This window comes from Fukomys damarensis, unplaced genomic scaffold (genome assembly GCF_012274545.1).
Source record: "Fukomys damarensis isolate Sample0158 unplaced genomic scaffold, DMR_v1.0_HiC HiC_scaffold_2, whole genome shotgun sequence".
Taxonomy (NCBI): Eukaryota; Metazoa; Chordata; class Mammalia; order Rodentia; family Bathyergidae; genus Fukomys; species Fukomys damarensis.
The window spans coordinates 62,160,020-62,172,122 of record NW_022900914.1 but is presented as its reverse complement, the minus strand read 5'-3'; the positions used below and the strand labels follow the sequence as shown (position 1 = coordinate 62,172,122).

At 39.0% G+C, this 12,103-nt stretch overlaps 1 gene segment (V, D, J or C); it reads left to right on the top strand.

Annotated features, from left to right (window-relative positions):
- The first annotated feature begins 11,041 nt into the window (after positions 1-11,041).
- LOC104848001 lies at positions 11,042-11,809 on the top strand. The segment is given in 2 exon segments: positions 11,042-11,130; positions 11,295-11,809. Coding segments are annotated over 2 exon segments (564 nt in total).
- Positions 11,810-12,103: the final 294 nt, after the last annotated feature.

Genomic DNA, 12,103 nt, shown 5'->3' with positions numbered 1-12,103 from the left:
TATTTGTGCACTCTGGCCTGCAAAATGAGGTTCTGAGGTCTGATCAGGATGACAGAAGATGTGGAAAACAGCTGAGAATTAAAGCAGGGCCAGGTGTGACCTCCCTACCTCCTGAGTAGAGAACACCGCAGCCTGCATGTCACTTTATTAAGGCATGAGGAGGGGAAGTACAAACAAGGAGATGGGACAGGGTGCTCTTAGTAATTTGTTGTCCTAATACATTGAGACTTGCTGACTGATAAGGCTGGTGGGAACAGGAGCATGTGAGCTTGTTGTTCTCACGACCATGTCAACTAAGACTACAATAAACAGAGTACAAGGAACATTTCCTTTCAGTCTGGGATATCTATTTTGACAAGATAAATTGAGACACACACACACACACACACACACACACACACAATTCATAAGACATAAGAGACAGACAGATGCCTCCTAATTATGGCCTGATCCTGAGCTGGCTCCTTGGAATATCTATAGTAGCTTCTGTTTATCTATATGAGTTCCAAATAATGTCACAAACTGGATGCCTCAACTTTAGAAACTTATGTTCTTAATGAAATCAAGAGAGGCAATGTCACCTCTGTGCTTCTGGAACTGAGAAGGAGAAAAAAGAGTTAAGATGAAAATGAGCTTCTCTGAACCCAAAACTTCTAGGGACCTTCAAAGCCTGACTGCATCTATGACACATTTTCAGCAGGTGGAGACATCTGGAAGAGTATCTGGGGCAGCCCAGGCTCACACTCCTGCTTCCCTGGGTGGTTTTTGTTATGGTGTTTGTCACTGTGGGAGGTAATTCATCAAACTGTATATAGTAGTAAGTAGCAACAGCATCAGGTTCCCTACTGCTGATGGTGAGAGTGAAATGGGTCCCCAACTCACTGCCACTAAACCTCGGTGGGACCCCAGATACCAAATTAGATGCTCTATAGATCAAGAGTTTAGGAAATTTCCCTGGTTTCTATTGAAACCAGTTCAAGTAACTGCTAATACTCTGACTAGCCTGGCAAGTGATAGTGACTCTTTCACCTAGAGATGTGGACAAGGAGGATGGAGATTGGGTTATCTGGTTGTCACATCTGGCACCTGAGGTTAGAAACATAAATGCAAGGAACTACCAGGTCAATCACATTACAAAGAGTTCTCTGCAGGCCACACTGAATGCAACATATCCCAGTCCTATCTTTCCTCACCTGGGAGCCAGAGCAGTAGGAGTGAAAGCAGCTGAGCGAGGACCCTCATGTCCATGCTGTGTCCTGACTGGGACTGACCCCTGCATGGCGTGTGAGAAGCACATTAAGAAACCCGCAAGGGAGTAGGTTGTGTTCTGTGGAGCATGCAAATCAGCAGGGGCTGAATAGGTCTGGCCCCAGCCTTAGAGATGGCTGGCTCATCTCAAAACTTTAGAAAGTTCCTCTTGTCACCAGGTGTCACCAGAGTTAAAAACAGCACAGATTCACCTGAAAAACTGTATTCCTTTCTGGGCAGCCAAAAGACGGCATTATCCTAGTATGCAGTGCATAGTGTTCTTTTGATTGTCTCCATGAAAAGGGGCTCCAAGGCATGGCACAATACCATAAACTGTAAGAATATTTAAATGTTCCTTGCCTTCAGAACAGTTAGGCATGACTAAGGCCAGAGCAGTTTCCTCTTCATCCTCATTCCATTGTGGCCTTAGTGTGGAGTTGAAAAGCAACACAAAAACAATGGAGACATGATTTGTAAGGAAAGGTGAGCTCTGTCACTGACCTCTCATATGCAGCTGAGCATTCTGTCTTATTCCTTTTACGGGAACTCTGTCTACTCTTTCTATCAAGTCCACCCAAGATCAGAGATTGTCTCCCTTCCCATTTGATGAATATGAACTACATGTCTAACTCTGCTTTGAGCTGTGCAGATCCATGCCTGAGGATCTTTGGATGGTTCAGAGTGTTATTCATGATTTCAGTCCCCTCTGAGACAATAGCATTTCTATATCAATAGAAGTCCTTCCTCTACCCAATTTTCATTCATGCCCTTGAATCTACTATGTTCCTTAAATGTGCATATTTTACCATCATTAGGTTTTTTTCCATTTCCAAAAGTAGCATAGTTCCCAGTGTCTGTACTTGTGACTGTGGGGCCTGAGCAAAGTAAACACAGAAAAGGGCATACAGAACAGTGAAGGATGAAGCCACACATGCAGTGTTGGAGTCCAGAGGGTGTTCCCAAATGAGAATGGTGGTATTCTTGAGTCAGTGTAGGCACCCAGGAGGGACAGGATAAGACAACATGAAGGAATAGCAGGATCCCCTGTGCAGGACTCAGACCCAGGCATGATGAGAAAGATACCCGTGCAGGTAGCAGAAAGATGGCAGTGGTGGATCAGGTGTGTGGGTATGCATGGGGAAAATAGACTGCAATTGAAGTGTAAATGATGATAACAACTAGAGATTGATTATGAGCAGGGAATTTGGTCAATAAGTCATCAATTCAATCAGTCTTCCAAGATCCTCACTGTTACAAAATAAGTTACTCATTTGAAAGGAGATTATTTAAATAATGTCTGTGGTTTGGGGAATTTAATTAAAGTGTAAACTCCTGTATCTATAAATAGATACATGTATATGTGTCTGTGTAAAAAAGCCATATATATATTTTTTTTCTTTTTTGTCCTAACTTGGAAGAAAGGACCTTCCTGGCCCTGAAGGCACTCGCAGTTTCAGAATGTCATAACTCACCACTAACAGGAACCACTAATCCTTAGAGAAATGTCTGTTTCTGACTCTATGATGAAGGAAATACAAAACAAGCCTGGACCAAATTAAAATTGAGAAAACATGAGACACCAGTGGTCAAATCTGAATTATTGTGAATATCAAAGTAATTAATAGTGCTGTATGATATCCCATCAAATTAAAAGTGAATCCATGAATACTGTTATTTAATGAAAAATGAGATATTCAGAAAGTATCACACTACTTCTCCATAGATCCTTGTCAGTTATGAAGGGGAAAAGCAACTGGCAGGCATCACCTTTACCCACAGTCATAGCCAAAGAGAACATGACTAAGTAATGGGATGGAAGTCATGCAGCAACTAACTGGCAGGGGGAAGGGGGAAGAGAAGAAGGGGGAAGAAGAGAGCATTATGTCTCGATAGTCCTGCCTCCTGTGGACTATTATATAAGCAACCACACATAGGGATGTACCACTCAGTACCTGTTTAACTAATTTGGGGACAGTGTTTAATATGGTATAACATAAAGTGTGGTGGTCCAGCCATCACAACATGAACATGCCTGAGTTGGAGAGTGAGGATTGAGAAAGGAAAGAACACTCACGCCTGAGTGGAGACCAAAAGAAGTCTGGTTTATTTCTACAGAAACAGCTTTCCTTAAAGGCACATTAACAGGGAGCAATCAAGCAATCATCTCCATCATTTCTTATGCAAAAATCGGACTTCCTGACTCCTATAGATAACACCAGATCTTTGGCTATCTCTTTGAGTTCCTCCCATGGAAGGGTGAAAGAACAAATAAGCTTAACAAACAGAATCCTTGAAAGGTAACAAATGCTGCATAGCTTGTATCAATGCCTTCATTGTAGAGGAAGAAGTTTCCTTTTAAATGTAAAATGCCAAAGAGCCATGGCCAGCTCCCACAATAAAGTACAGTTATTTGATTTAGGCCTAATCCAACTGATAGATATACTTAGTAAAACAATAAATCATAGCTACTAGGAGAAAGATTAAGTGGAGACATAGGAAGACAAACATCAAAAAGGCATGGAGAGAGGTCCACTAGAGCAGTCTTGCTGAACCTTTATTTTTCTATCTTTTGGCCTCCTGAATTACTTCTGATCTTGTAGCACCATGTTATGTCAGCAAAATAATATGTTGGAAGGCTGCAGTAGTTAAGCATGATGAAAAAGTAAATCCAGTTCCTTATGATATCATAAGACATTTTCAAATGTCTTAGAGTTCTTCACTTAAAGCAACATTTTTCCTATTTAAGAAAATAAGATGATGCAATTTATGATGAAGAACATAAGTAAAATGCATGTGAACAAATATGGCTAATAAAAATATATGGGCCATTCCTCCCAATCTTGCAATTATTTCTATTATGAATTGTGTCTGCTGCTGTGTGAGTGTGTGTGCTTCTTGTAATGCAGTGTCCTGCACTCGTTGATTAATTAAATCATGTTCTATCTCAAGATTGCAACTAAATTAAGTGTTTTTATTTATGCTTCAAATTATGTGGTTGTAAGTTTTCATGAACACAATCCTGTATTATAAAAAAGTGAATTTAATGTACATATTAGCCTATAGTTTTAATTGTTCTCCATGTTGACAATGGATAATTTTAAACAAGGACTCCTGTTTCCTTTTTTATTATTTTTGAGGGATAAAAAATGTTGGTGTTTTCAATTTCATTAAAAAATTAGATCAGATAAGACATCAGTATTACTTGGAAATTTTTCTGCAGCAATGAGAAAAAACCTCAACCTATACTGCATAAAGAAGGTATGGAAATTTTGGTCCTTAAGGTAAAGACATATTCAGAAAAGGAATTTTAATGGAATACTTGATCTAGTTACTCAAGTTTAGCACCCAAATCCAAGTTTTAACACTTCTCCATTCTGCCCTGCATTGTGCTAGTTACATTCTAAAGAAAGCTTTAGAATGCATGCTAATAAATCCTGGTGCTGTGTACTACTTGCTAATATATGGCATTCTTTGCTCCTATTGTAGCAGGAATTGTGAACATAAGATCAAGCAGATGAGCTCAGTAGTGGGCAACCTGCCAGATCATCATAAACCACTGTGGCCAAGGAGATGTTCTCAAAAGCTAAAATTTCTGTCCTATATTTCTTCCTGGAATTGGTTTAGAATAAGTATTCTCCAAATCAAGCTGTCTATCAAACAGTACTTGAGAGACATGGAGAGAGAAAAGAGTTACTTTGGATGGAGGAGACAAATGTTCAGTCTCCCATTTATAACTGGAGCTCTAAGTTAAAGTATGCAGAAGGAAAGTGCGAGTTGCTTGGAGAAGGCACAGTACATTGAAGGATTATAATGAAAAATTAAACTTTTGTCCACACTCCAAACTTCATGTTTTAAGAAAAAAGTTGGCAAGAGTAAAGCAGAAATAGTGATTCTCAGTGGACAAAAATACTAATTATAATAAAAGGTACTCTGTTAATAGTGGTTCCGGTTTGTTTTCAGATATAGCATCAGTTTGTTACTCAATAATATGGTGCTTGAATTGAAGCTGTAGAGACATAGTGGATTGAAAGATCAATGTATTTGATCAAAATATTGTTTGAGTAACTGAATATTTATGAGTCTATATTTGAGTTTATTTTCCAAGGAAACACAAATGTTCAGGTGCATTAACTTTCTCCCTCTTCCTGTGACTCTGTTCATGTTGAAGGAGGAAGAGATCCTGAATGGACTTGGACACCCAGTGCCCCACTCTCCCTGAGTAGTAGCAGTGCTCTAGGGGAAGGTTTCTGATGGAGCAAGGTAGGAGTAGCTGCAGAAATGTGATTTATTCATTCATTCTATGCCCCCTCCATTAAAATGAAAGTTATATAAGGTCAGGTATTCTGTTCAGTTTGTTCAACATGTCTTCTGTAAGAGTCCTGGCACTGATACTCTTAATTTTGTACAGCTCCATACAAATAATTATCCTGTTATTTGTATAATTTCTGTTATGGTTTGTGTCCAGATTTCCCCCAAAAGCCTCATTTGATTATAGGTGGGGCTTTTTCAGAGTTGGCTGGATCTAGAGTGTGTGATTCTGGGATGATTCATGTTGCAATGCTAGGATCAAGGACACTAGGATTAAGAGTGTGAGTACTACCTGCCCTAAGTAGCTTGGATAAAATATAAGGGATAGAAAGAATGTGATCATCTCTTGCTTGTTTTGCTACCTCCTGCCTGCCATGAACTGTTTCTCCTCTGTGATACCTGTCTGCACCACCATGCCTTGGAGAACATTGTAAACTCTAAATCCTGTGAACTCAATAAACTTTTCCTCATTTAACTTTTGGTGTTGGGTATTTTGTCTCTGGAAGAAGAAAACTAAGACAATTTAACAATAATTTTTAATTTCGTTTTCAGTTAAATGGATGAATGGCCCTAGAATTTGAGAGCTCCAGTTATTTCACCTACAACCCCCAGGAGGCGCTGTGGATCTTAGATCTGTTGGTGACAGATATTTCAGTGAACTTCAGATGTTCCTGAAAGGGTAGTGACAAGATGATTCTTAAGTAGGTGGTAGTATTTCCTGAGCATGTGTTTCATGATGAGGGAAAGAGCAGAGGGCTGGTTTGGTCCTATTGAAATGTCCAAGAGATAGATATCCAAGAGGAACATCAAATATGTATTTAAAATTGAAAAAAGAGCCTGAGTTAGAGATACAAACTATGCACTCTCCTAATTCTATCCAGTGACATATAATCCATGTATTGATACCATACATATATGTTTCAATAAAAAATTGAGGTTTTATTCTGACATAAGAAAGGATCAAACAAGTGCATTTATTGTTTTCAAGTTAACTATAGAAGTTTTGTAAGTGATTTGAAAATTTGGCTGAATATTATAGTTTGAAGGTAATTTCTTGACATTTGTAGGCAATTATAGTAATTATATTTCCTAGAGTAATGGCATGTTTGAGTTCTCTTTCATTTATTTAATGTCATGGCTCACCACAGTGCTCCTTCTCCAGCTTTCACATTTTCTGATGCTTTGCATAGGCTCCTGAGGTCAAGGGTGGCTGCTGAGAGCTCTATTTATAGGTTTTCTCAGGAGACAGACAGGGCTGAGTGCCTGAGACAGCTGAACTGACACAGGATGGAGACACAGTCCCAATTCCTCCTCTTCCTGGTATTCTGGGTCTCTGGTGAGAGGTTTAGAAAAGTAATTTTTAAAAAGGGAATGAGGACATTATCACATGGAAGGAAAAATTATTTAAACCATTCTGTCTTTTTTGGTAAATAAGAGACTTCATATTTCTGATTTTTAATAAATTAGTAATCCAATGTAAATTCCTAATTGCAGGTACCTGTGGAGACATCATAATGACTCAGTCTCCAGAGTCTGGCTGTGTCAGCAGGAGAGAGGACCACCAACAGGTGCAAGTCCAGTCAGTCTTTTATCAAGCTCCAACCAAAAGAACTACTTGTTCTGGTACCAGCAGAAGCCAGGACAGTCTCTCAAACTGCTCATTTCCTGGGCATCCACCCTGATATCTGGAGTCCCTGACTGGTTCAGTGGTAGTGTCTGGGACAGATTTCACTCTCACCATTAGCAACCTCCAACCTGGAGATGTGGCACATTATTACCATCATCAGGGTTATAGTACTCCTCCCACAGTGCTTCAGCCTGAGACATGGACCTCCCCAGGCCATGGGTCCATGAGTCTTCACTGCACCCGGTGCTTCCTTCCTGCTCAACTCTGTTTCTCTCTCATATGGAAGACAGGCAACATCTCCCCATAATCATGGAGTATGAAGGTCTCAAGGGAAGATTAAGAGCAGCCTTCCCTGAGCTTTTTGCACAAGGAACCATGACACGATGACTCTGTAATCACCTGTCATAGTGATAGGGAAAACTTTTATAAATAGCAAAAACCTATAAAGTGTTACAATGTAAAATGTCTTCCGCTGTCTCTCTGCAGCAGTTTGTTTTATTTAGCTCAAAACTAATAGGCTCTGAAGGCACTAATTGCTAAATGAGGCATTTGGTCTGGCCCTGAGATAACAGGGCACAGCAAGGTCTTGAGCTCCCAGAGACTGAAGCCACCTGATTGCAAAAGTGTCTAAATGAAAGAACCCATTGCTAACATTTGCTCCCCTGACCCTGAAAACCCACCTTCCTATGAACTAGAATAGATAACTAGGCTAATCTTAAAGTTAAACTCCCCAACTGCAAAGAACTGTTACAACTGGATTGAAAAGATTAACTATTCTGTGACCATGATTTAAACTGTGAAAATGAAATGTAGCCACCCAAATGAAGTCAAGGCTGTAAATCCCTATAAAAGGAGGAGTTGTAACTCAGTGCATCAATGATCCAGGCACGGCTTATGAGCAATCAACCCTTATCGATAAGTAAATTCATTATTTTACTTCCATTCTGCTGCTTCTCTGTGTGTCACTTACTGATACCTTATGTAACAATAGGCCTTGTGCTAAGTCATTTGGCACTTTTCTATCCTTGTTTTGTCTGACTTCACTTTCCTGTTTTGCCACTTAAATATTTTATTTATTGTGGATATACCATGTGCGGTGCATTGTTCTTTGTAATTAACAATGTTAAAATGGTAGTAGGCCATATTGTGATTCTTGAATCTTTTGGAAAAGTAGGGGTGGCCTTCATTGCATGTTTTCTAATGAGTACATGAGGCAACAAAAGAATCCTTTACTGTACTATTAAAATGTAGATTCTCTCATTTTAAATTAGGGAATGGTCTTAAAACCAGCTTAATATCTAGATGATACATGTTTTCCACAAGACTCACAATTCTAAGGTTCAGCCAATAGTCACCTGTAAATAATCTTGGTTTGAAAGAAATGAGTATGAGTTCAATTAGTGTTCTAAACATATCACTGCTAAAAAGTTAAAGTCAAAGTATTTTCTGCGCCTTAGTTCACGTACATGTAAAACTGTATGCAAATTAGGGACCATTTCTCTGATGATGAAAAGAACTAAATAAGATATCATAGGAATATGCTTTACGAAGTTGTATATCTTAATCCATGATTATCTCCTTTATGTGTGTAAGTATGTTCTACATTTATTATTCTTCTTCTTTTCTTTCTTTTTTTTGATTCTGGGGATCGAACTCAGGTCCTTGTGCTTGTGAGGCAGGCCAAACCGCTGAGCTAAATCCCTGCCCCCTACATTTACAATTCTGATTCCTTGTCTTATATCATACTTGGTTCAATATTCCAATAGTTCTCCAAATGGCATTTTTTCTTAATCTTTTTATACAGTGAATTATGTTGGTTGATTTTCAAATAGACAATCAGCCCTACACATAAGTAAATAAACTCCATTTTGATGGGGTGAATTATTGTAGATTTTAAATAAATTGATTGCTTTTTTATTTTTTTTCAAGATTTCCCTGAAAATATTGGGTCTTATATTAGTCTTGCTCCAAAAGATGTAAGAGGGCTTGTTATCAAGCCATGTCTTAGTTTTTCATATACAATTTATTCATGAAAAAAATATACATTTATTCAAATATAGCCTTGTCATCTTCTTTTGGAGTATGGTCACCACTCTCCAAACCCCAAATTCAGGCCTGTATTTCTTGCATTTCCATTTCCCCTGGAACTATTAGCCCCAATCTCTCATGTCCAGCTACGGGGCACACCTTACATGAGCACTTCTTGTGCATGTAGGCTGCTCATAGTGCATCATTACAACACATGACAAAACTGAATTCTGAAGACTTATATTAGACACCACCATGTCTGTTTGTTTGCAGCTGCATGTTATTCATGTGGGTATCTGTACTCCGATAGGTCATTCATTGTAAGTCTCAAATTCATCTGTTTACCCTTCCTCATCCAAAGGCACTAGCATAGGTATTTACAAATACTTAGTTATAGTTTATATTATTATCTATTGTAAGGATGAATGGAAAATATTATTTATATTTAGCTTAAAATTAATATTATTTTACTATTCAATATATGTGTACGTGTACTAAATGTGTAGATGTACTAAATGTGCCTGTTTGGCTAATTATCTTAAATGAGGCTTATTTTTAGGGTAGGGCCTATGTTACAAGCATCTTTTTGAAGACCATGTCTTGATCAAATTCTTACCTAAGTCATCTGCCTCCACTAGTGTCATTCAGTCTTTAATAAGAAAAATATACCTTATTCTTCTTAAACTCTGAAGTAAGGGAACATTGTTAATATTGTGACTAAACCAATTATGAACTTAATTTATACTTATTTATTTATTTTTCTCATTGAGTTTATTGGTACATTTTAGGTATACAGTACAGTCACATTCATCACTGGGATCTTGTACCTTTACATGACAGGTCTTGGTTCTCATTTTTTCCCCTTACCCCTGCTCTCCCTTCATCCCCTCCTCCCTTCCCTATTTACAAAAACTTATTTCCATTTTTTTTCATTTTCTCAGATTTTTTTCTTTTCCCTTATTTCCTTTCCCCTACCCTTCCCAGTTCCCTGACACCTTTAGTCCTTTTCTCCCTATTTCACATTGTCAGTTATACCATTAGGATCTTATTTAGCTTTTCACACCAGAGAAACTATTTGGTATTTACACATGTGTGATTTATTCATTTCACTTGAGTATATCCTCAATATGCATCCATTTTAATTTGTACTTATTTAATATGAGTATGGTTTTGAGACCTTTAAAGCCCAGGTTCCTTTGGAAACTAGCCTGGGGAAGAGTACCAGAAAAGTTGAGGTTGATAAAGAGTCAATAGCTCAGGTTCCTTCAGTCTCAGACAGAAATATTTATTTTGCCTGCCTTTCTGGTGGTTGCTCTTCTCCAGCTGGAAAGTGTGCTTGAACTTTGTCTAAACATCCTTGAGGATTTCTACTTTCCAGATTACGTGGTAGGGTGACAGTTTCCCAATACTTTGTGGGTACCCAAATATTGGAAGAGACTATGATGGATGGGCAAAGTCTCAGGTGAGCAGGTCCCAAAGTAAGAGGAGGCAAATGTGTTCAGGTTGGGATTTTTCTGATAGACATTTCAAATAGTCATCCTTATCAGGGCTTTATTCAGAGAAAAGATATCTTACATACTGTCCAGTGGAAGGTTCCTTTCTAGCCTGATCAAAGTAGCATATCATCAGAGAGATATATAGACAATATTCTAGACGACGAATATATATTACACAGAAACACATCCCTCTGCTATAACAATTTCTAATTTTTATAAAAAGGTTGAAGCACGACGTGAGAGTATAAGCTATGGAGGGCTTACTCCCTGCTGATTTGCATATCACTTGCTCAGAAACCACAAATGTCCAGAGTTCTTTTTAAGGGATGATCTTAAGTGGTCTGTTTAGCCTGAAGTAGAGCTCAGAAAAGACAATGGATTTTCAGACTCAAATTCTCAGCTTCCTGATGCTCAGTGTCACAGGTAAGAAAGGAAGCTCGAGACAGAGCATCATTTTTGCCATAGGAATTTAAGATTAAGGCAGATGTTTTGGTGGTTGTTTCGGCATATTATATGGTATGATGACATTCTCATGTCTCTATTTGTACTAACTTCTATCTCTTTTCATCTCACCCACTTGACCACAGTGTCCAATGGACAAATTGTGCTCACCCAGTCTCCAGAATCCCTGGCTGCTTCCCCAGGGGACAGAGTCACCATCACCTGCACAGCCAGCTCCAGTGTAAGCACTGACAGGTTGCACTGGTACCAAAAAAAGCCGGGAGCCTCTCCGAAACTCCTGGTTTATAAGACATCAAACCTGGCCTCGGGAGTCCCAGCTCGCTTCAGTGGAAGTGGATCAGGGACCTCTTACTCTCTCACAATCAGCAATGTGGAGGCTGAAGATGCTGCAACCTATTACTGTCAACAGTGGCAAAGCTATCCACACACACAGTGCTACAGACTGCAACAAAAACCCCTTCAGCTCCTCAGGGACCAGCTGCTTCTGCTCTCAGACAATGAACTGTCAGGGGTTTTAGATGTGACAGAATCTCCCAAATCTTGTCTATTGGAGCCGAGAACATTTGGCTTCCTACAAGAGGAAGGAAGAAGTACAGATGGGAAAGAAAAAGTAAACAAGGAGTTTCCTTTCTGTGCCTGATCAGAGAAGCCTTGGAGGGCTGTAGTGAAGATCTCCTGAGTGGGGCATTAATTTTGAGGAGAAGATTCTGGGCTGTGGAACAAATGTGCAGGGGCTTGGGAAAGCCCACTCACAAAACTCATCCCTGGCTAGCAAGAAGCAATTATGGAAAAATAAAAGCCCAGTTCCAGAATTAAGTACATCTTCAAAGACAGTGTTTATGTTCCCAAGGTGAAAAACTGCAAAGTTAATGCAAAATGAGTTCATCATTTTGAGAATTCTGAAATTATTTTTAATTGCATTTTTTGACTGTGT